Genomic DNA, 23,993 nt, shown 5'->3' with positions numbered 1-23,993 from the left:
CCTCAGCAGGACAGGATGAAGAAAATGAGATGGAAAAAACCTTGTGGCTCAAAGTAAAGGCAGTTTAATAAAGCAGAGATTGCATTCATGGAAGCAAAGGAGCCCAAGAAATTTTGTTTACTTCCCAGAAGAAAGTGCTGTCCAGCCATTTCCTGGGAAGTAGAGCTTCAGTAGGCTTAGCGGTTGCTCCAGATTACAAATGTTTTAAATAATGGATTCTCTGCCTTTCTCCTCCTCTCTCTTAGGTTTTATCCTGAGCAGATGTCATATGGGATATCCTTAGGTCAGTTTGGATCAGCAGTCTTGGCTATGTCCCCTCCCAAGACTTTGCATACTCTCCAGCACTGCTGGGGGAAGATGTTGCAGAGGCAGCCTTGATGCTGTGCCAAAACTGCTCAGCAGTAGCCAAAACACTGATGTGTTACCAGCATCCTTCCAGTTACCAGTACACAGCACATCACTGGGAAGGCTGCTGTGGGGAAAATGACCTCCATCTCAGCCAGACCCCAGACAGTGACACAAGTTGTATTAACAGTTTACTGTATTGAAGTCATACTTTGACTAAATTGCTTTGTTCCTCTAGGCCTGTGTCTCAAATGAGAAGACTATTAACAAAGATTGAGGACTCCAGGGGATAGATGAAATAGGGGTACTGCACAACTCATGTCTCTTAGGACTAATGCAGGGCATGGCTCTGACACAGATGACTCTAAACAGATAAAAAATCTGCTGGGGTTCTTTCATGCTGCCCTATCCATCACGTGCTGTCGTGCTTTTCACGAGTGTGTGTGCTTGTTTATATAGACTTCTATTTCTGGGAGGAGTTTAAATTGCAGAATACCATGCAGATTGTTCTCTAAGAAGTTGTGCTACAACCTAAAATGTGGGTGTTTGGGGAATTTTGAAATGCAGAGTAATGCCAGTAATAGAACTGTTAGTTGTTTTGAACACTTTTTTCATGTCTTGAGTTACTGGTAAGCTGTGGTTTTGTGCTGGTTCTTGCCTTCTCTCTTTGTGCTTAGGTATGGTGCCAGCTTTTACTAGTGAGTATTGCTGACAGCTGCTACAGTGTGTGGGTAGTGTTAGCTCTCACCAACCCGTTCACCATCCATATAAGTGCCTATTTCAATTTTGGTGTTGTCTGAGACATGATCTGTTGGTGCAGTATGTTTCTGTGGTGGGCCTTTACTTCTCTATTTTTCTCTTTTTCTAGAGCTGAAGTTACAGAAAATTTCTCATCAGGTGCTGCTTGAGGATTCAGCCTTCAAAGGGCTGGTTCCAATATGTTTTACAGAGAAAGCAATCTAAAGTTAAAGCAGTTTGAGAGAGAGAAGAGATTTTGACTTATCAATGTCAAAACCTGCACCATCTCAGAGTCAAGCTAATCTCTTGGTTCAGGTCCAAATTCCAGCGTGAAAGAGGAAAAATTGAATTATCTCTTGGTTGTTTGATCTATTTCTGTCCTAATCTACTTAGTCTCTAAAATCTAGGAGGTATTGGAAGGATGATGGAAAATCTTTTAGAAAGAAGCTACCTCTGTATTGCCTGTAGAGGTGCTGGGTGTAGTTCTGTGATCACATTGTGTTCAGTCAAGTGTTCCAGGTTCCCTTAACTTTCTCCTACATTTCTTGGTGCCTGCACAAGCATTTGTGGGGCCACTTGATGAACAAAGTTAAAAAAAAAACCCAAACTTGTAAAAACAAAAGTGGTGAGGGAGAAGAAGAGAGAGCGTTAGGTTTAGTCCATATCAATTCCACAGCCTGTAGCTGTTCCCTCTAGCTGCACAAACTCTGTTGCCAGCACAGAGAAGGGAATGACACTGGCCTGAAAGCAAGCTCTTGGCAGATAGGGAGGGGGAGGCAGGACTGGGATGCCTGCTGGTGTTGCTTTATACAGATCATCAACTGTGGTGTCTGATTCCAAGCCGGAATAGGAAGATGAGTTCCAACAAATGCTGATGCAATACTCTTCTAAATGCTGTCATCAGCCATTACTAGATTTCTGAAGAAGCCAGAGATTGAATAGAGGAAGGCAAAAAACCTACACTTTGTTCTTATTCTTCTACCCTTGCTCCAGTCCAACAACAAGTTATCTTCCCCAAAAAAGCCTTTGTCCTCTTATGTCTCACTGTAACTGTTGTGTTGTTTAGTAAATCCATGAAGGTGGCTCTGGAAGCCCTGGCACTTCTGCATCAGTCTGGTCTACCTTGTACTTGTGTTGCAATAGAAAGCAGAAATCACAGAAAGTGCTCAGATCTTTTTTTTTAAAAACTGACAGAAACTTCAGTGTCTGATGTCAGTGAGATGTAGCTTCAGCTATTCCAGGGACATTGTAAGCCCTGCATATGTTCCTTGTACTTGTCTGCTCAGATATTCTCGAAGTTTCGTGGTTTCTGAGACCTTCATAGTGTATACCTTGCTAACTCCTTTGCAGAGCTGTGGGGAATATGTGTAAGGAGTTGCAGTCATAAACAAATGCAGTGTATTTTCTCCACCTTCACTGATGGGTTGGGTAGCCTCTGTTTTTGAGGAAAAACATCTTTGCTTACCACTAAGTAGCAGAAATTCCTTTAAGTCATACTTCTAGGTTGCATTGTGATGACTTCTTGCTATGCCCCTGTCTGCGACTGAGCAGTTCATTCCTTAAAGAGTTCTGAGTAAAGCCATTTGGAAAGAAAACAGATAAAGTAGTTTAAAAAAAAAACAGATAAACTGCCCGGAGACAAAAAGGACCACTTGATATCCCAACTTCGTCTTGTTCCTCTTGAGTTTTTCTCTGCCAAGATATTTGCAGAATATCAAGGGTAAAGAGCTTTTCCAGGACAGATTCTACAGTGTTTTCAATGTCATTAAAATGCAGAAACAGAAACTTTGCTTCCTATGTCTGTATTTTCTCTGTTGTTCAGAGAAGATAATTTACAGCAGTATTGCTGCTCAGAGAAGATGGCTGATAATTGATAGTTGAGGATCTACTAAAAACATGCCACAGAAGTTTCACAAAATGTGATATTGTTTACATGTGAGAGTTAAAGTTTCTTTCAGTTTATTATTCCTTAATTAGTACTTACAAGTATGATTTTCCTTTTATATAAATTGCATACGTGCTTTTTTTATTCTTGCTGTTGTAATGTTTTTGTGTTCTAACTGCCATTTGGAGGGCTAATGAATAAAATTTCCCTGCTCTGTTCTTGCAATGTGAAAGACTGGGAAAAAATCAGATATATTGCTGGACTTTGAATGTGACTCTGAGATGCTGAAAATTACAGTGCTTATGAAGTAATGAGGGAAACATCAAGAAAATGACCTGATTTTGCTGAGATTTACAAGTTGTTAGTAAAGATGTTATACTTTCATACAAGTAAAATCTAAACATTTATGCTGCAATACAGAAAGATTTTAGTACAGTAATAATAATTCTATGATGGCCTTAGGATGTAAACATGAACTGAAATGGAAACCTTATTCTGAATATGCCCCAGAAAGCAATCAATTCAATTTTTTTAATATAAAATAACTATTACTAAAATTTTCATTGGAATGCTCAGTAAACTTCTTGAATACTCTGAGCATCTCTGATTTTTAGAGTTTCTGAGGTCCTTCAGTTTCAGAAAGTTTCTGTTTTCAGGTTGCTTTCAAATACTGTAGGGAATAATGTAATGTGTAACTTTTTAAAACTTTATTTTTCTCCCGATTCTTTCATGAATTCTATGAACTATGAATGGTGGGATTGGAAAGAATTATTTTCTGGATATCTATTAAGCATAATTATTGGCAAGTAGTAATGCTGCAGTAAAATCTCATTTTGCCAAAAGGATCTTCCTATCATAAAGTATTCAGAGAAATCAGCTGCAGGGGGCATGGGTATCAAGAAAAAGAAGTGAAATTAAACAAGAGAAATGGAACTGAATTAAGTAAGTGAAAAACCCAGTGTGATTTACAAGGTGCACTTTTGCTATTGCAAACTGCAATTCTGTAGAACAGCAGTTCTGTATGTTCACAGAAAAAGTGTTAGAGATCACAGTCTTCGGGAATTGTGGAGATCATTGCTGCTGACAGCCATTTGCAGGTTTGGGATGATGGGATGCATTTTATAAAATTGGATTTCTGGTGTTACCGTTTCTTTAATTGTTTTGTTTATCCCACAGTTAAAGTTCAGGTTGTGGTTTGTTTTTTCTCTTCAGTCTTGCTGGTTGAAGCTCCCTTCCCAAGCACTCTCGGAATCTTATGGATTTGCCTAAGCAACACAAAAACCATTTAATGAGTAGCTCTTTGCCATTGATAGGCAGCTTTGTTTGTCAGTGTTCCCCCTTAGAACAGAATCATAGACTCATTTACGCTGGAAAAGACCTCTAAGATGTTCGACTCCAATCATTAATTCTTGATACCCTTGTACTTTTTTGTGTGTTTTTCATCTCTCTGCTCTTGTGAGCGTATGGCTGTGTTTTTATACTCATGAAGATAGAGATGTGTGGATGACCATGACTGCACAGAACGTTGAGGATTTTTGGGAATATAATTAAGGCCATTAAGTTGCTTTTATGTGTTGTATATTCCTGGTTGTGCTTTTGACACTCTTACTTTTCTTGGTTATAGATTGGACTTGGCAGACAGTTCCAAGAAGATTCTGTTCCCCAAGGCAGCGATCACGGCTGATGGGATAACTGACCACTGCATCAATGAACAGAAATTCCTTGAGATGACATAGAGAGGGGCGTCCAGGACAATGGTGCAGAAAAAGAAAACCTGCTCTCGGCTACTTGACTATCTAGTGATCATTGGAGCCAGGTAAGGTGAAACAGTCCAGCAGAGCTTTTGCTTGGGCAGTAGAGGGGGGATAAATAGCCTTGCATCCACTGATGAGGCCTTGCCTGACGCTCAGGAAGTGCTGTCTGAAGTGTGTGCAGAGTGTTCCCCTGAGGGGAGCACCTACTTGAGCCAGGGCACTTCTTGAAAGATACAAGCGCAGTCAAAGTTTTTAAATGTGTGGTCTTCAGACTTCTTTTCAAGGATCTGAAAAGGGTGACTAAAAAAAGCTAATTTATCTATCACTCTCTGGTAGTCTGTGTATCAGAACTTTGCTTCTACTAGCATCAGGACAGAGGGATTCACAAATTGGAAACACTGAAAGCTAAATGCAAGTACAAGACAAGTTTTCTACTACTTTTATTACTAGTAATGTACTAGTTGTAGAATAATACTACTTATCTAGCTTTTGAAATGTAGTCTGTAAACTCAGTTTAGAAAAAAATCTGGAACTTGCTTTACTTGGCTGTTTCTCCCTCTAATACTTATTTGTCCTCATAGGAATGACATGAATGCTTTCTGGTTTTAAATTCTTATTAATAGATAAAATGTTATGCATATTTACTTAAAGCACATATGAAATGAAGGGTTGATGTGTTCTGTTTGTCAAACATATAGGTGCTCAGTAAATGTTATTTTTTCCTTATTCAAAGTTTATGCAGTAGCTTTCTGCAAATTCTATGTAATGGGTGTAGGCCAAAGTCTATTTTGGTTTCACTTCTAAATATCAGTGGTTCATGTGCATCAGCCTGTTGCTGTACCTCTTGCTTTCTTTTCAGAATACTTTGAATGCAATGTTTAAATAGGCTGAGTGGAGGAAATTACATAATCCTGACTACTAGTTTTTTTATTATTGCATTTTATGGACAGAACACTGTAATAGTTTAATACTTCTTACTGTCTGTAGAAAAACAACCAAATTTTCTATATGTGTGTCACCAACTAGGAAGAGGAGGTAGAAATGTTAGCTGCCTCCTCCAGTGAAGCTTATGGTGTCTGATGCTCTCACTTAGAAATTTGCTACTATCGCTTCTGGACTCCTACAGTTCTCTTGCTTTTTGCCATCCCATGCTGGTTAGACTGTTTCTGCTCAGAGGTGCTGTCTCATTTGGCACTTTGGCAAATGCCTATGATGAGAGATGGAGCTGGCTGAAGTAGCTTCTACAAAGCCATTAGGAGCTCCATGTGGCCTTTATTGTTACAACTTGTTATCCACTGTGCACAAAGTGCAATGCTTTTTGGAACTTCTAGGTTCAAACTTTCTCCATGTCTGAGAAAACTCTGTTCTTGTAGCTAACATTACAGCAAAGACGTGAAATGGTGATACATGCACTCGTACTTTGTTGATGTCATTTTTTGGACCATTTGCTGCCAAATGACTATCTAGACTGTCTAGATAGTACCAGCATTATTTGACATTTCTTTTTTGGCAGATGATGCATTAGTTGTGTCCATTAACATACAAAAGCATTCTAGTGTTTCTTTTTTTTTTCATACAGTATTTCAGTATCTAACTCTGCAGGCAGTATAAATCTTTTTACCAGTTTTATTATGAAAGCATTTTTCCTTGTTTTAAATAAAATATTAGTTTGGAAGAATTAGTCAGCAGAGCCATTTACACCAGTGATTTTCTTTTGTAAATTATGAGCATTCTATTACTACTTGTTTGAGTTTTTTTCACATCTCATATATGAAAAAAGCAAGTGTCATTTGTATTTTGAAATAGTCAAAAGCATAATATCTTGGAAGAATCTAGTGGAAAATTAGGAAACGACAGTATTGCCTTTCTGTCTTCATGTTTCTGTAGTGATTTGTGGTACGAAGATTAGTGAGTCACAGTGGTAAATAGCTGTGCATGTTACCATAGAGTTTTTATATAAATTACACTCTAAATTCCAATCTGAAAATCAAACACATATGTTTGTGTGGTTGCTAGAACTTTTTAATGAAAATGTTTTTAGGATGGGGTCCATATCACTCCACTGTTTATCTGAGTTCTTCCCTTGTAAATTCTTGTTTTCCCAGTTAAGAATTGATACTGGATTATCTCATTTAATTTTGCATCTTGTTCATAAATGGCTGAAATCTAGGAGCTTTTCCTCTGACTGTGTATTTGGAGAGGGACAGTGTGTTTCCTACCAAAGTGTCGCCCAGAGACCTGTGCAGTTAAATTAATTTTGAAAATCAAAGTCAGAGCAGCATGACAATACAGTGTTTTCCTGGGAACAACATATTCCTGGAAGGCCTTTTCTTAATCAGATTTGAACAGGCTCCTTGTTAATGATTGTAGAGACTTAGACTTCTTTACTTAACCTTTCTGCCTTATGCTGCTGAGTGAGCTTTGTGGCTAGTGGCTGAGAAGCTGCACTTTCCCTGGATAGTAGGGAAGAGAGGAAACAAATATGAAGCTGAGTCCACAGGCTCCTGACACATTAATAGGAAGTTCCCAGAAATATTTACTATTAGTCAACTATGTCTGGGTTTTTTTGTTTGTTTCTTTGGTAGGCACCCAAGCAGCGATAGTGTTGCTCAGACTCCTGAACTGCTGCGGCGTTACCCTCTGGAAGACCACGCAGACTTTCCTCTCCCACCCGACGTCGTGTTCTTCTGCCAGCCAGAAGGATGCCTGAGCGTGCGGCAAAAGCGCATGAGCTTCCGTGATGACACTTCCTTCGTCTTCACCCTCACAGACAAGGATACGGGGGTCACTCGCTATGGAATCTGCGTCAACTTCTACCGCTCCTTCCAGAAGCGGGTACCCAAGGAGAAGGGAGAAGGCACGGGGGGACATCGAGCTCGAGAGGGACAGAAGATCCCTAAATCTGGGGATGTGTCAGCACCCCAAGAGGAAGTGGGCACTGAGAGTTCAGAGAGTGGTTCTTCACTGCAGGCTCCCAGTGCAGAGTCTACCCCTGACGTGAATCGATCCCCGCGCAGTAAGCGCCTGGCCAAAGGCAGCCATCGCTCTCGGAACAGCACTCTGACTTCTCTGTGCATCCTTAGTCATTATCCCTTCTTTTCCACCTTCCGTGAGTGTCTGTACACCCTCAAGAGACTTGTGGACTGCTGTAGTGAAAGACTGTTGGGCAAGAAGTTGGGGATTCCACGTGGGGTGCAGAGGTACGTTGAGAGGGAAGAGCTTTTTCCTCCTAGTGTTTGTGTTCATTGCTGCAGTTTATTTACATGGTGAATTGTGGCTGCAGATGTGGTTGCAGAAGCAGCCAGAGACCAAGGGTTGGCCTTTTTCACTGTTTTAACCCAGGTTCACAGTAGGAAAAGGAAATTTTTATAACAATTTCTTTAAAACTTCTCTCTCTGATTCTGTAATCTGGTATAATTTTCATTTTTGATGCTCCTAAGGAGGCACTACCCTTCTGACCACTGAAGCTGAGTGCTGACTGCTGTTACTGTTGCTTTGGCATTTAAGCTCTGTGGCAATATGTGTCAGGACTGATTCTCTGGGAAATTAGAAGCAGCCAAGAAATAACAGAGAGAATTTCCACTTGGGGCAGGAGGGAAATGATGAAAATGTGCTTAACAAGCTTATGAAACAGTCTGAACTTCAGCGTGGGAGAGAAAAGACTAGAGAAGCAGGATCAGCTGAAATAGGTCAAAGTACAATATTTGAAGGAGAGAGGGAGGAGAGGTAGAAAACATAGTTGTCTGGGAAACATGGGAATGGTTGTTGGTAACAGCAAATTGACAGGAACTTGGTTTATATTTAATACAATGGAGTAAACATAATCTATCTGCTGTTACAGTGTGGAGTATGTAACAAAAGCAGTTGCACTGTAGGGTATGGAAGGAACAATGTTTTATGTATTCCATATATCTGTGCTGCTGTGCCTGACATCTCCATTCCAGGATGGTGTTTTCCTGTCCAATGTACTAGCTGAATAGAAAAAGTATGAAATGAATCTCTGGAGAAGCAGAGGATTATCTCAACAGTTTGAGGGACTGCACTGTGAGATAGTACATAATGTGAGTTAAGTAGCTTGGTACACTCCAAATTAAACTTGTCAAAAGCAAAAAATGACAGGATTATAATTATGATAATTTTTATCTTTATAAGCTCTTTACATTTTGTGTGAAATGGAAAATGTGTCCTACTCATGGAGCCCTGGCCTACTTCTTGGGCTACTGCCCTGGAATATTTCTAGGAGAGTGTTCTGGGGTAGTATGACTGATTCCTGCATTAGCAAATTAATCACTTGAATCTACTGATGGAGAATAAATTATTTTGTCAGAGCAAAACTTCTCCCCCCAGTGGAAGTATGTGTTAAGGAATGTTATTTTGTTATTTGGTTTAGCCTGATAATTCTTGAGGAAAAAATACCCCACTGCATTTCATGATTTTCCTCAATTTGGTGTTTAAATGACATGTGTATTTGAAAAATTTGCTCTTATTGGACATAATTCTTAAAGAGAATAATTGAGTGATGGATGAGGATGGCAAGAGAAGGAATATTGAGCATACATCTCTGGGAAGAGTAAAGCAGCAGGTTTGAATCACCATGTGGTGACATGGAAAAATAGAATTGTTTTGAAGTGGTAGCAGAATAAAGGTGAAACTGAATCCTTACAGCTGGCAAAAGGTGGAGCTTACCTCTTGGAAGCCTAATGTGCATGACAAGTAGCTAAAGGAAGAGTGGAGGATGAGAAGCATCACAGTTCTGAGAGGTGTATCATGTACTCAGCCTGATCTCAAACTGCCCTTATTTTGAGCCATCCAAGTGTTTCTCAATTATTCTTTGTGAAGCCTCCAGTGTCATAATATTTTTTCCTTTTCTTTATTTTTTTTTTAAAGTTGTGAACTGTAAGATAGAACCTCCAATTTGAACCCATAGCTTTCTAAGGGCTCAAGATATTTATTAGGCTGAAGTTATTTGGGAAGGTGCTACAGGGTAAAGGGCTGAAGTGAACAAGACTCTGTGGTTCCCTTCTCAGATCCAGTTCTGAGTTTTGAAGCTCTGAAGGCCCTGAGCAATGCTGTACATGCTTTTTGGCCAGCCTATGGGCTACAGTTCTTCAGTTGGCATCTTAGAGTCTGGAAAACTTGCTGGCTATTTTGCTCAGGTACCTAAATTTTTTCCACACAGCTTTCAGAGATTTAGCTGGAATAGATCCAATTTTCCAATGGGTTATTCAGCTCTTAAGAATGATACTGGGCAGTTTAGGACAGAATGATGAAAAGTATTTTATCATGCCAAAATATCTAGGAGATCTTGGATGTGGCATATTTTTATTATCTTAGTTTTATCATATTATCTAGAAGCAGAGTCCTGCAGTCGATCTGCTACAGTTCTGGATGAGACAGGAGAGTATCCTGTGTGCCCACTGAATTTCGGGCGGGAGGGTGATGAGAGTTCTTCAGAGATCTGGACCTGACTGAATCCTTTAAATGTGTGAATGAAGTCTGAAGTGGCATACTTGTGTGGATTCCTGCCACAGACAGATTTATTCTTCCTCACATTGTGAGTTGTGTCAGGAAGCTTAAATGCCTATCTTCCATTCCTTCGTGTGACCGAATGCTTATGAGTTGACTCTTCTAGTCCTTGTCGGATCTACCCTTTCTCTGGAAGAGCCTTGCAGAAAGGCTGTCAAGTGAAATTCTTGGAGTGTTAATCTTGGCGTTCTCCCTGTCCAGGGATACAATGTGGCGGATTTTCACAGGCTCCCTCCTGGTGGAAGAAAAGTCTAGCGCCCTGCTTCATGACTTGCGGGAGATCGAGGCTTGGATATACCGCCTGCTCCGCTCACCCATGCCTGTTGCTGGGCAGAAGCGGGTGGATGTGGAAGTCTTGCCACACGAGTTACAGCCAGCTTTGACCTTTGCTCTTCCTGATCCATCCCGCTTCACTTTGGTGGATTTTCCATTACATCTGCCTTTGGAGTTACTGGGAGTGGATGCTTGCCTGCAGGTGCTGACCTGCATCCTTCTGGAGCACAAGGTAAGCAGGGACGAGGTGATCTTTGGTGAGTATGTAGGAAGTTCTGCCCTCTTCCAAACCAGGGTAGACTGGATATGTAGAACAGCTGTCTCTCTGCACTGGCTGGAATGAATTTTGTCTGTGGAGAATGAGGGGAATAAATAGCTTCTTCTGAAGTTCCTGTTTTGAAGAGTTCTGTTCCCCCTCAAAAAAACCACCCGAAGCTTGTTTTCAGACAGATTGATGGAGGGTTACCAGTTCACAGCCATCGAATTTGAGTCTGCAGAGATCACAAAATCTGTGGTCTTTTTATACACCTGAGGGGAGTATTAGAAGTGAATGGTTGCTGCAGTGCTAATGGGAGTTTCTTGATTGCAGGTTGTATTGCAGTCCCGAGATTATAATGCACTTTCAATGTCTGTGATGGCCTTTGTGGCCATGATCTACCCATTAGAGTACATGTTCCCAGTGATCCCTCTGCTTCCCACCTGCATGGCCTCTGCAGAACAGGTACATATTTTTCCTTTATTGGTCTTTCACAAAAGATGTTTCTGTGATGTCTAAAACTCAGTTAGTTGTAGTCCTTTTTTTATTCACTGTCTTCTCAGAGATTATATCAAAGTCTGCCTTGCAAAGAATATTGCTTGAGAGTGACTATTTAAATCATAGGTAACACCACTTATGTGGGATATCTTCAGAGTGAAGATACTCAGTGAATAGAATGATTCAAAGCAGTAGTTCACAAACAATGGCTGAATGACCATAGATTGACAATATTATGATGATATTTACCCCCTCCCTCCTCAAAACTGAGTATTAAAGTTTGTTGAGGAGGGTCCAGAGCAATATTTAAGGATGCTTGAGGGCTCTTTGATTCAGAGTTCAGAAACTATTGCCTGCAATCTCAGAAATACGAAGCGTTGTGTTACTTCAGCTGGGAGCCTGGGTTTTGCCAATAGTCAGCTCTTTACAGGAACTCATTATTCTGCTTGGAAAGATAGAATTCAGACCATCTTACGACTTCAGTGCTATCCTGATGATATCCTGATGCTGCAGGTTTGTTCTTGTACCCCTCCTTGGAGGTGGCCAACAGTTCTAGATTAAAAGAATAAATTAGCCTCCCAAGCCACTGGTCTCAAGCTGCTATGTGCCTAGTTGATTCAAACCTTTTTCCTGTGCTCATTCCCTTGTCAGAAGCAACCTGAATTTCCCTATAGGTTTTCCACATTCATCTGAAAAAATGTGTCTATCTTGTACTTCTTAGAGATGTTATTATTTTGAAACCAAATTACCACTACAAGCATAAGGGTAAAGTCCTTGTATGTGACTATTTGCAATGGCACAGACTCAGTTTGAGCTGAGGATGTATTCATCCATGACTTCCTGCTTTTCAACTTAGGCTCTTACTATGAACATTTATTTTTTTTTATGGTCCATAACAGACATGGCAAACTGTTTCCGAAGAGCCATGTAGCCATATAAATTATGTCCTGGGTGGGAGTGGGGCATGGAACATGGGAGATGGAAATGTATTTTCTCCTAGATGAAAATTGAGGCTTTCTGTGTGGGAGATTTTATTCACTTTTTTTTTTTTTCCTTTTTTTTTTTTTTAATACTTCCATTGTGCAGTATTAATTACTTATTTATCAATGCCTTTTGTGTTGTCTACTCTGCTATGAACATACTGTAGTCAATAAATAAATATTTGGGAAGAACATGGTGATATCAAATGCAGATCTTGTCCTTAGTAAAGTCTATCTTTCTCTCAGTTGCTTCTAGCCCCTACACCTTATATCATTGGTGTTCCAGCAAGTTTCTTCCTTTACAAACTGGATTTTAAAATGCCTGATGATGTATGGCTTATTGACCTGGATACCAATAGGGTAAGTGGCACCCGTAAGAACTTGTGTCTTTGTTTCCAGGAACTGTGTACTGTCACTAGTGTATTCACTGAGAATTTAGTAATGTCTGCCCTCTGTCTGCCTTTGCTACTTTCATTTTAAACTTTAGGATTCCATTCCTTGTTGTGTCTCAAGGTCCCCATGTCTTTTGCAAAGGATGCATTTGGCATCCTTTTTCAGTTAATTGATCTGACTCTATCATTAGAAGGTAAATCTTCAACCAAATGATAGAACTTTCTTCTTGACTTACTGTCAGACTGTGTCTTACAGCCCTACATAAGAAATCCAGTCTGTTAAGAGTCTTCCCACAGCCTTGGTTGTCATGATTCAAGTGGGGTTATGTATCTCACTTTCTACAAGGGTATGAGCAAGGCTAATTCAAGGAAAATGTGTGTAACATCATCTACTTGATGGAAAGTGTGGGTCAATTAAAATTTCTCGTTTTTGTGGTAAATGATAAAGTAACTCAACTGTTTATTATATTGTAAACAGTAACAACCATAAAGAAGTGAAAAGCAGTTGTCTGTGTCTGAGAATGTGGGGTTTTTTTAATTCTTAATTTACTTTTGTGTTTTATTCTTTGGTGTCTGGAGTGATCTTGGTGCTGGAGATTCAGGGGATTCTGTTTTGGAAGTGACTACACCTGGAGAATTTTTAGTGTGTTGTTGTGCTTTATTCCAGGTGATTGTTCCCACAAATGCAGAATCATTGCCAGCACTGCCAGAACCAGAGGCTTCGGAGCTGAAAAAGCATCTGAAACAGGTAATGTGCACTTTGTGGAAAGGACTCTGATTCAGTAGAACGTAGCATATGCCCAGCTCTTCTGCTATAGTGGATAAGAATGGAAGTCAGTGAATGTAAAGCTGAAATGTCTCTGTACTCAACAGATGGTTTTTTATTTCTACTGTTGTTTGGGGCTAACTTGTTTCCAGTTGATGCAGAAAGTTCCAGATTCCTCCTTTACGTTTGCCATATGGGCTTTAAACTCTGACTTGATCCATCAAGCTATGATCATCTTTGTTTCCCCTCCATTCACAGATCTGTGTGTGAAGTGTCAGTCTCTCCTCTCAGGTCCTGCTAAGCCATTAATCAGCTTGGGTCATCCTGGCTGATCGTGTCAAGCAGGTTTTATCTCTTTATTTCTGTTTTCCTTATGCACGCTGCATGCAGTATCTAAAGGTAAAGTGTGTTACTAATGTGATGAGGTTTGCTCTTTCTCTTCCTCATAGACAAGGAGAGGAAAGTGTGTAACCTCTCTGATATCCTGGTACCTGCTGTCAGCACAGATGGAAGTGATGTGTTGCCTGGAGTTTTGTTAGATCAGCCTTCCCCCTACTGCTGCCTCACCCCCTTGCAATTTCAGGCACTATTTAGCAAAACTTTCTCACTACTGCAAAGGCAAACTTGAGTATCAGAAGAACAAGTTGCAATTTTTTTCAAGACAAGTTTAAAATTCTCAGAGTGTTCACCCAAAGTCAGCTTGCATCCCCTGTGTATGGACAGTGTCATTAAGGATTTGCCATTGGCAGAGGGGTACTGCTGGTACGAAGTAGACAAACTGTGGCCCACATTACTAACATTAACACTTCTGTGTGCCTTTGCATCTTAGAGTCAATAAATGAATTTCAGGATATCTTATTTTAAACTGTTGTAGAAAGTTCTTAGCTGCATCATTAAGGACAACAGGTTTGCCTGTTTCCAAAGTGGCCAGATATGAATGTTTGGGGGTGGGGCAGTCACACCTCTTTCCTAAAATGTGTCTATTTTGTGGTCCCTTTTGTTTTCCTCTCATTCGTGATATTTGGTAGTAATAGATATTTTTTTTCCTTCCATCTGTTTCTCTGTGGTCATGTGTTCGTCTTGGCTCTGATGGGCTGCTGTGGTGTTATCATATGATCTTCCATCTTGCCTCCAGTGTCTGGTTAGCATGACTGCAATCACTCAGAAACAGCTGGTCACTCCTGACAACAAGGTTCTTTATTTTATTCTTTTCCCCTCAATTTTCCATTTTACCTTTTTCCTTTGGAGTATGTTTTGTTTGTTTGTTTGTTTGTTTTGGTTTTATTTATTAATTTATTTTTTAAATTAAAAGATGATGCCTTGGTGGGCAAATGGGATAAATGAGGAAGATTTAGGATAGGTTTAGGAGACCTGGTCTGGGTGTCCAGGACTGATTCACCACTTGTGCTGCTCCTTGAAGACTTTATGAGTGTTGAAGAGGTAGCTTTATGGACAGATGAAGACTTCATTCAAATGGAAAATGGAGGTTTTCAGGGATACAAGCAGATGTTTGTGTAGAAGTGTCTCAAATTACTGGTTGAATAGCCACCTTTAAGGGCAAGTTTCAAGGCCTCTAGTTCCCAAGATGTATTCAAATTACACATGGAAATAACTCTACAAGCAGTAGTTATGCAGTGCCATTCTACTAGTGGTTCAGTTAGGACTCTGTTTTCATGTCATGAATGATCTAGCAAAGTGGAATTCTGTGCTACTCCTTGACTGGCTCCAGGACTGTTTCAGCACTGAGGAGATCATTTTGACAATCAACATAAAGGAGGGCCTGGAGATACTTGTTGACTCAGCATGGAGGTGGTTTGAGACAAATTAATGGAGCATGCATAATTGTTGCAATTGCCTAGAGGGCTGGGTAGCTCTGATCTTTTGTTCCTTAAATAACTGTTCTTGCTGAATGTGTGCATAATGTCCTTCAATAGGCCCTGGCCAGCATGAGCCTGAATACTCAGCCCATTCTTAATCTAGAGAAGTTTCATGAGGGGCAGGAGGTGCCTCTGCTGCTGGGAAGACCACAGAATGATTTGCAGTCTACTCCCTCCACAGAATTCAACCCTTTGATCTATGGAAACGATGTGGACTCTGTTGATGTGGCTACCAGGTAAGGCTTAACAGGAAGATAGCATTGAGTCTTCATAAAAGTTTGCACTTGAGGGTAGTATAAACATTTCTGTGAGTGAAACACCATCTGTCAGGTACTGTTTTAGATTCTACTTGACATCATGTGGGGAAAAATAGCAGTAATCACAGTGTTTATCTCATATCTGTTACCTGCATGAACATAACTGTATCTTGAGGGGGTGTTTTGCTTGCATTTTCCTATAGATCAACCACTTTACCTGGATTTGTCAGTCTGTATCCTCATCTTAAATCACAAGCCTTGAAATACAGAAAAAAAAAGCTGGGGACTTATTTGTTACCTCAGCTAGTAGAAACGAGAATGATATCCTTCTCTGAATGGGTGTTTGTGTTAAGATGGTGAATTAGAACAAAGTGATTTCTTGGGTCTTGGTTTGTTTGGATTTTTCTTTTATTTTTTGCAAGACAGCTGTTTTCTAAGAAGAGTTAGGTTACCATTCTTCAAAGATTTGAAACATTGTCTGTGGCATGCCTTTTAAGGGTCCTCTTTATACTTTTTTGTTATGCTCTGTGTTTTCATCTCATATATATTGTTCTCTGCTTCTTTTTAGGGTTGCTATGGTGAGATTCTTCAACTCACCAAATGTTTTGCAAGGTTTCCAAATGCATACTCGCACTCTTCGTCTCTTCCCACGACCAGTGGTGGCCTTCCAGGCAAATTCTTTTCTTGCCTCTAGGCCGAAGCAAACACCTTTTGCAGATAAGCTTTCCAGAACGCAGGCAGTAGAATACTTTGGAGAATGGTCACTCAACCCTACTAATTATGCTTTCCAAAGAATTCATAACAGTAAGTGTTGGTCTTGCCTTTCCTGCACTTGGATATAATGCAGGAATTTAAAAACCAGGCATTCTGGGGAAGGGTTTAATTTTATACCATATTAGTCCTGCTGGGGAGGAAAATCTAGTTCAAGGAATATTTTTCTCTTTTTATGTATGGCCTCATGGGTTTCTCCCAACTTAGCCCTGCTATTGGCGAGTTGCTCCTTCAATTAATTTTTCCTCTTGTTTGATTATTGAGAAGTCCTGTAGGCTTCTTAAAGACTGTCCTTTTGTGCAATACTCAGTAGAGGGTATCGTCACTGTGCATGAAGCCTTTGACACCAGTAAATGAGTTTGATTAACTCTCTCGGTTTTTTGTGCAGACATGTTTGACCCAGCCCTAATTGGTGACAAACCCAAGTGGTATGCTCACCAGCTGCAGCCCATCCACTATCGAGTCTATGACACCAATTCACAGCTGGCTGAAGCCCTGAATGTCCCAGCAGAGAAAGAAACAGATTCTGATCCCACTGATGACAGGTTAGTGGGGAACATGTCCGTAGTTACATGAGAGTTATTTCAGATTGCTGGACTTCTCCCACTTCTCATTTGCAGCCTTTTCCTGTAGCCTGCCGGGCTGTTGTTTCATTTCTTGTCTGGGCAGAATACTGACACTGAAGTAAATTTTCTCGCTGCTCTGTTATCACAGCAAACCTCTTAACCCTTTGCTAGTGTATTCATTTAATGCGATTCTCCATCCTTATTTTCCAGTTTTCTTTTGCTACCTGTATGCCACTTGACATTTGTTATTTCCTCACACCCTAATTCTCTTCTCTCTTCTACGCTATTCTTTCTCTGGTTCTTTCTGTCGCAGTACTACAAATACTCCCACCCATCTTACTGCTCTTTCTAATCTCTGTTCCCTATCCATAGTTACACAAAGCTTGTTAGTACTACCCACTGCCTGTGACCACCTTGTGTGTTCAGTAAAATGAAAGGAGACTTTATATAGTAGCTTTTGGCCATATTTCTTGGAGTTTTGTGTCCAGTTTTATTCCCTTTCATTCCTTACTGGTTTGTGAGATCTTTCAGCCTTAGACTTGCACATATTTTGCATTTTACACAGCACCAGTGGTCCTAACAGAACGGGATTTATCACTAGTGTAAAAAGAAAATGCTTTTACTTGTGATTCCCAGTTCCCTTGAAGTTGTCCTACATAAACACACATGTGTTTTGTGAATTAATACACTATTCTCTACTCACTTATGTTTGACCTCATTAACTTTGCTAAGAGATTTTAAATGTCTTCCCATAACTCTTCACATACGTGGAAGTTAAATTTTTTGCTCTTATCTTTCATGAAGCTGGCCCCTGGAATTTTTTTATAGCTACTATGAGATTTTTAGGAGGTCCATGAAAACAATGCTGATTCACATCCTTAAAGTGTCAGAGCCTGCTATTGCTTTGATGCTGCCACTCATCTCTCTCTCTCACCTGTTGTGGCAGTGGCAGTGACAGTGTCGACTATGACGATTCAAGTTCCTCCTACTCCTCTCTTGGTGACTTTGTCAGTGAGATGATGAAATGTGACATTAATGGTGATACCCCAAGTGAGTAACTTTTGCTTTTACTTTTACAAGGTCCACATAGGTTCTAGTTCCCAATTAATCTGCAGCACTTTGGGAAAAAGGCCTCCCCTAAATCCCTGAATCAGAACAAAGTATTGTTCCATTGTGGTTTTGCTCTGAGGTAAAAGTGTGTGGGTAGACTGAAAAAGGACATTTCTCCTGCTTATAAACAACTTCTTCCAAAGGACACTGTGAAGAGGAAGAACAGAAATGGGTGCTGCTGAACAAAACTGGTTCACTAGATCTGGAAACAACTTGCTGCTGCCAGCAGTAAATACTGTCCAATATGGACAGCAGAGTGTGAGCTCCCTCTTGCCCCTGCATGTTGGTCTTCAGTGCTAGCTTTTACTCTAGTGGGGGCAGAAAAATGCATTCTCTGTGGCTTATGTGGAAGCTACATATAAGCTTCATATATAAGCTGTTACATATAACAAAGCCACTCACTTTGTTCAATAAACTAAATCTAGGAGTCCCAAAACATTTCCCGCATCCCAGGGACAAGGGGTAATAATCATAAGCTGCAACAAAAGAAACTCTACTTGGACATAAGGAAAATAACTTAATGGTTATTGTACTTGAAGAAGTTCCCAGGATCACTGTAGAATGTCAAGCCCTTCAAAACTTCCAAAAATTCAGTGGGACAAAGCTCTGAGTAACTTGCTTTAATTTTGAAGGTGCTTCTGCTTTGAGGAGAGAATTGGAATGGATGACCTCCAAAAGCCCTTTACAACCTAAATTTTTATGCAGGTTGATTCTGTTGAGCAGTCCTCATCTTCTAGGGATAGTTAGTTAGATGGGCAAAAGGCTGAGGAAGACAATGTTGTTTAATGAATAATGATGTGTTTGCAGACGTTGACCCCCTGACTCATGCAGCCCTTGGTGATGCTAGTGAAGTGGAATTTGATGATTTTCAAGAATATTCAGGGGATCCTGATGAACAGACCATGGACAGTGAGAACTCCCAAGAGAATAACCAGCCTCGTTCAAGTTCCAGTACTACAGCCAGTAGCAGCCCCAGCACTGTCATCCATGGAGTGAATCATGTGTGTACTGAGATGAGTTCAGCCTCAAGATCAGCGTATTAGGATATAAAGAATGGGAGAATACAAGTGGTTCTTTCTGAGAAGGGCAAAAACTAATAGGACTGTGACACCATGCACAGATTAAATTGCATGCTCACCCTGGACTTTCTGAGCAAGGTGGGGTTTGCTGGTACCCTTATGCTGGGATAGACCATTCCCGTACAAAGAGTTCCAGTGCATTGAAAAATGCAGCATTAGCAGGGAGAAATGGTCCAGGTTGGGACTGCAGGAACTGCTTTTACAGAATATGGAAAGACCTGATGTCTTTAGAGGAACAGAGAGTAGGGTGGGGAAACTCACAAATTTCTGGTCTTTTAAGAAGAATGGGAACATGGTAATGGAAAGCCATTATCCTGAGCTAACATTAGTCAGAGCTGTTTTAAAGGAGAGTAAGTCCCTAGAACAATGCACAAATACTGCAGTGTATATAAAATCCTAGTTTAGAGACACAGATGGTGGGGATGTGGTGGGGGCCCCTTAGCAAGCAGCAAGGACTGTGCAGATTTCCCAGTTTGAAATAATTGTTCTTGTCCTGCCCTTCAGTTGTATGTATCGCAAATTAGCGAACAGATCAATGATTTGACTGGTCCACAGGAGGCAGCAGACTCAGCAGAAATAGAAGAGAAGTTGGCTGCTGGATTTTCAAACCATCTCTCTTCCTTGCCACTGCAAGCAAGCTTTCCCAAGATAAGCTTGGATCGTCGCGAGAGTGACATCGCAGCTGGCAGCATGAGCTCCTCAGAAGGGGTGGTGAGGAAGCGGGAGTATGACAATCCATACTTTGAACCACAGTATGGTTTTCCTACGGAGGATGAAGATGATGAGCAGGAAGAGAGCTATACCCCAAGATTTAACCAGAATCTCAATGGAAGCAGGTGAGTCCTCCTTGTCTCCTGCCCTTCTGTACAGCGCTTCTGGGGTTTCTGTCTGCTTCATGTAGTTTAACATTCGTGCACTCAAATGTCTTTGGCACGTGAGATGTGTTGTTGATCACTTTCATTTAATATTGAAATTCTGTCAACCCTTCTGGTTTGAATAAAAGCACTTGCTTAGTCCCTCAGTTCCTTACTTTTATGTAAGTTGTAGAAGCTATGAGAATTAACAGCTCTTTGTAGAACATTCTGAAATATCATGTACTGATTCTGGAAACTGTTTTGGTAAGTCTGTCTTTTGGGGGAAGGATACTGCAATTATTTGTGGCAACGGGTTTTTTGTTACTCTTTTCAAACCAGAACCCTTTCACCTGCAAGTCTGCCAACACCCTTTTGTAGACAAGTTTTCAGCATGCCCTGAAAGGCTATAAAAGCCTGAATGTAGAGATGTTTCAGTTCTTTTTTTTCCTTTTCCTTGTTGGTTTGGGTGGTTTTTTTCTTTCCCAGAAGGTGCAGGTAGTGTGGTGAAAACTGGTGGGAATGAGACCAACATCAGTCTCCCACAACCATACAATGTGTTGGGGTGGGAAGGGGGAATGCTAATAACGGATGTACTTAATTTCTTTAAAGGTCTCAGAAGTTACTCCGGCCAAACAGTTTAAAACTGGCCAGTGATTCTGATGCAGATTCAGATTCCAGGGCCAGCTCCCCAAACTCTACTGTCTCCAACAATAGCAGCGAAGGTTTTGGGGGCATCATGTCTTTTGCAAGTATGTACAATGCATTCATTAAGCTGGTTTTATTTACTGTATCAGAGGGTACAGAGAGATGGAACAGAGGGATGGCTAGTCAAGAGAATGATTTGGCTGTCAAATTGCTACCAGCTCTCCAGTAGTCATAGTGGCTTACTGACAACTGCTGACAACTATTGCTTTCTATATTCTTCAGTAAGAAGGACTTTGGTTTTGTGGTTAGCCCCTTGAATTGTATGGCTCTTTAGGGCACAGATCAGAAATTTCTTCAGTTTCATTTTAACAAAGCGTTGTGTAATTTTATGAAATTGATAAAAAAATCTTACAGTAATATGCCTTCCATGCTGTCATGTTGTGTGTTTAGGTGTTAAATTCAATTCCTTGACTGCCTACTTTCAATTATATTTTAATTTAAAAAAAAAAATCACAGGTGTGGAACATGAATCTATAATCTCTTAATGAGTGACAGAAGACATGGCCACTTGAGTCTTGCACTACAGTAAAAAGTGGTGAAAGAAGTTTGTAGCACTGGGGAAAGTATATTTAATGTTTCTGGTAAAATAACTGTTACAAAAAACAAAGAAACAGATTGAAATAATATGTTGACACTTTAAATTAATAACTTGAAGTGTTAATCAACTCCTTATCTAAATGTGATGCTTTCAGACTGTCTACGGGCTTAAGCAGATGATGATGCATAATTGTGTCCTTAAGATCTGCCTGGACCAGGAAGAATGTTTTTTCCTAATAAATGAAAAGCTTCTATTTCAAAGCATGGTTCCATGGCAGATTTACAGTGTTTCACAAGACACAGTGCACAGCCCTCACTTCAGAGTTACACGTTTTGCAGATCTTCTGTCATCCTGTTTTCACACGGGGCCCAGTCATTCATTTGCTCCCAAAACCAGGATCAAACTACAAGGTAGAGCTAAGGTGATGTGATCTAAGTGCAGGAAGACAGAAGGGTTTTGCTGTTACATTTCAGACTTGAAGATGTAACATCAATTATTGTGACATGAATGCTAAGACTTATGTTTTTGTACTGTTTAGAATAATCTGAGTATAGTTGTGGTTGCAATGTAAATGAGGTCATGTTATGGTTGTGAGACTTTTGGGTAATAAAGAAGAACTTAATCATTAAGGGTCTGAAATAAGATGGTGAATTACAGGATCTTTGGGTGTGTGCAGTGAGCAGGAGGCATTTAATTATTTTTGTCTTCTATCATAGGCAGCCTGTACAGAAACCACAGCACAAGTTTCAGTCTGTCCAACTTAGCCCTACCAACCAAAGTTGGGAGAGACAAGAATACTCCCTTTCCCAGCCTGAAAGGTAACCATTTTTCCCTTTGTCTTCTACAGCCTTTTCAGTTCTTGTGACTTGGCAGTCTGAGGTCCTGTCCCTAATAGGAATCCTGGGAGTGAAGCCTTTTGGTCGTTTGGGTAGTACCTGTGTTAAGGAGCAAGTTAATTGTTAATTGTTATGATATTTTTCAGTCAGTCTTTTTCCCAACAATTGGGCTATGTTGGGATGGGAGACTGTCCCGTCTAGGCTGAGTGATACAAAACAAAACCAACATTCTTAGTGTATTTTGTTTTGTTTTATTTTTAACTACTTAGTGTAAAGAATGGGAGCCAAGAGGTAGGTCCTGCTTTTTGTACTGTCACTATCTTCATGCTTAGCCTTAGGTAATTTATTAGAGTGATGATACTGCATTTGTAAGTGGGGGTAATGCCAACCTCCCATGGAGACTGCAGATTACGTGAGTTTCAAAAGTGTTTATCCTCTTTTCAGATTGCTGAATAGAAAATCAAGTTACAACCATGCTTTCAGTTCTATGAGAGTGAAGATCAATCCCAAGCATATGTGCACAATCTTTTCATAGAACGTCTCCTGTTTGTCTGCAGTATCATTAGATGACACGTCTGAATGGGCACTAGAGAAATGGCCCTCACACCATGCGTGTTAGACAGCCTGGTCATCCTTGTACCCAATGCAATATTGCAGGGGTGACTGAGCTTGCACTGGTGTCGTAGTGTTGAGACCTTTTCAGATGCTTTACTGAGGAGAGGTTTTATTTTACCTTTTGAGTTATTCTATCTGATTAGAACTTACTGCTTTTGCTTTAATGTGTTGATTTTTTTTTTCATTTATTTTTTCCTCCTCATCACTTTTATCGGTAAAGATTACTTTAATCTGGAATTGGGAAGGGATGTGGATGAAGGTTGGTATGACGTTTTGCTGACCTTTGACCTTGTAGAAACAAAGACCTAAAGCTAGATTTTGTGTTTCTGCTTTGGGCTTTGTTTTTGAGACAAGTAATCATTCCCTGTGTGTAAAATGAGGAGTAACAGGACTGGTAGGGTGAAAACACTAGCAGAGATTCTGCACAGCTGTTTTTGACAACCTTTTACCAGTTGGTTATGTTTTCATGTCCAGTTGTACTGGATAAGAAACATGCTTTGTGTCAGGGTTTTTTCCATGGGTAAACTTAATGACTGATTCCATGCATTGGAAGAAAACAGTGATGGGGTTTGCCATTCCACATTCATGCTTTGTGCCTCATCTTCTGCACTTTGGTGTTCTTTTCTTGACTATTTTAATCCTGTAGGGCCTTTAATGCTACTGTGCAGATATGAGGATGGGATTTCCATGGAGTAGCTCAGTCTGTTTTATGCATGTGCAACTGTGTGCGAGTATGCGTGTGTGTGTGTGTCTTCATTTACATGTGCATGCTGGCTCACTGGGATTCCCACTGGGCACTTCAGTGGTTTTTAGATGTTGTTGTCTCTGTTGTAGAGGTACAAAGTTGCTGCATTTACTCGTTCTTGCCAAGTGTGTGTTTCTAACTGTAATGGGAAATGATGCTGGGACTCCATTTCATTGCTGCTGTTTGACCACTTTCCATCTTCCTTTTTAATTTTTATTTCATGCGCATCCACTGATATTTTTTCCTTGGTGATGCAGATGGTTTTTCAGTGCCATTCAAATACAATATATGCAATAATGTCCTTGAAGATGCAATATGCTGGTTCCACTATGCCAAATTTCAAGTCAAGCACTATCTCTTCAGTTATTCTGGCCCTTGTGGTCTTGGGCTTTCAAACATCCTTCCTGCTCTAGTGTCATTTGGGTTTTATTTTGAGGGAGGGCTGGGAAGAAACTGGTAGTTGGATTCTTTTGATGCTGACAGTGGGGAGTTTAGATATTTCAGTACACTACTAATTGTATATTTTGTGTCCCAGTATTTGGGTTAAATACTATAATGGAGATTATTACTGAAGCTGGCCCAGTAAGCAATGAAGGTGGGTTCCCTACAGCATGAGCTGTGCATGAT

At 40.4% G+C, this 23,993-nt stretch overlaps 1 protein-coding gene across 25 annotated transcripts in view; it reads left to right on the top strand.

Moving 5' to 3' along the window:
• The window catches only part of MADD (MAP kinase activating death domain), a 68,764-nt gene that overhangs the window by 9,349 nt on the left and 35,422 nt on the right, over window positions 1–23,993 (top strand). For 5 of the 25 annotated variants that reach the window (XM_088057306.1, XM_088057298.1, XM_088057302.1 and 2 more), the window contains exons 2-18: window positions 4,593–4,784; window positions 7,308–7,922; window positions 10,450–10,753; window positions 11,111–11,242; window positions 12,502–12,615; window positions 13,315–13,395; window positions 14,549–14,605; window positions 15,348–15,526; window positions 16,116–16,351; window positions 16,707–16,863; window positions 17,828–17,934; window positions 18,802–18,995; window positions 19,578–19,909; window positions 20,537–20,676; window positions 21,887–21,988; window positions 22,842–22,880; window positions 23,902–23,961. In XM_088057306.1, the coding sequence (XP_087913432.1) occupies window positions 4,723–4,784; window positions 7,308–7,922; window positions 10,450–10,753; window positions 11,111–11,242; window positions 12,502–12,615; window positions 13,315–13,395; window positions 14,549–14,605; window positions 15,348–15,526; window positions 16,116–16,351; window positions 16,707–16,863; window positions 17,828–17,934; window positions 18,802–18,995; window positions 19,578–19,909; window positions 20,537–20,676; window positions 21,887–21,988; window positions 22,842–22,880; window positions 23,902–23,961 (2,911 nt within the window). In that variant the 5' untranslated portion in view covers window positions 4,593–4,722. The remainder of the gene's footprint in view (window positions 1–4,592; window positions 4,785–7,307; window positions 7,923–10,449; window positions 10,754–11,110; window positions 11,243–12,501; window positions 12,616–13,314; window positions 13,396–14,548; window positions 14,606–15,347; window positions 15,527–16,115; window positions 16,352–16,706; window positions 16,864–17,827; window positions 17,935–18,801; window positions 18,996–19,577; window positions 19,910–20,536; window positions 20,677–21,886; window positions 21,989–22,841; window positions 22,881–23,901; window positions 23,962–23,993) is intronic. The other 20 variants (XM_088057309.1, XM_088057303.1, XM_088057295.1 and 17 more) reach the window with 12 other exon arrangements.

Source organism: Pseudopodoces humilis, chromosome 7 (assembly GCF_049639895.1).
Source record: "Pseudopodoces humilis isolate 2021_Gansu_Grassland_sample_001 chromosome 7, ASM4963989v1, whole genome shotgun sequence".
NCBI lineage: Eukaryota > Metazoa > Chordata > Aves > Passeriformes > Paridae > Pseudopodoces > Pseudopodoces humilis.
The sequence above is the reverse complement of the archived record's forward strand: the minus strand, read 5'-3'. Positions and strand labels throughout refer to the sequence as shown.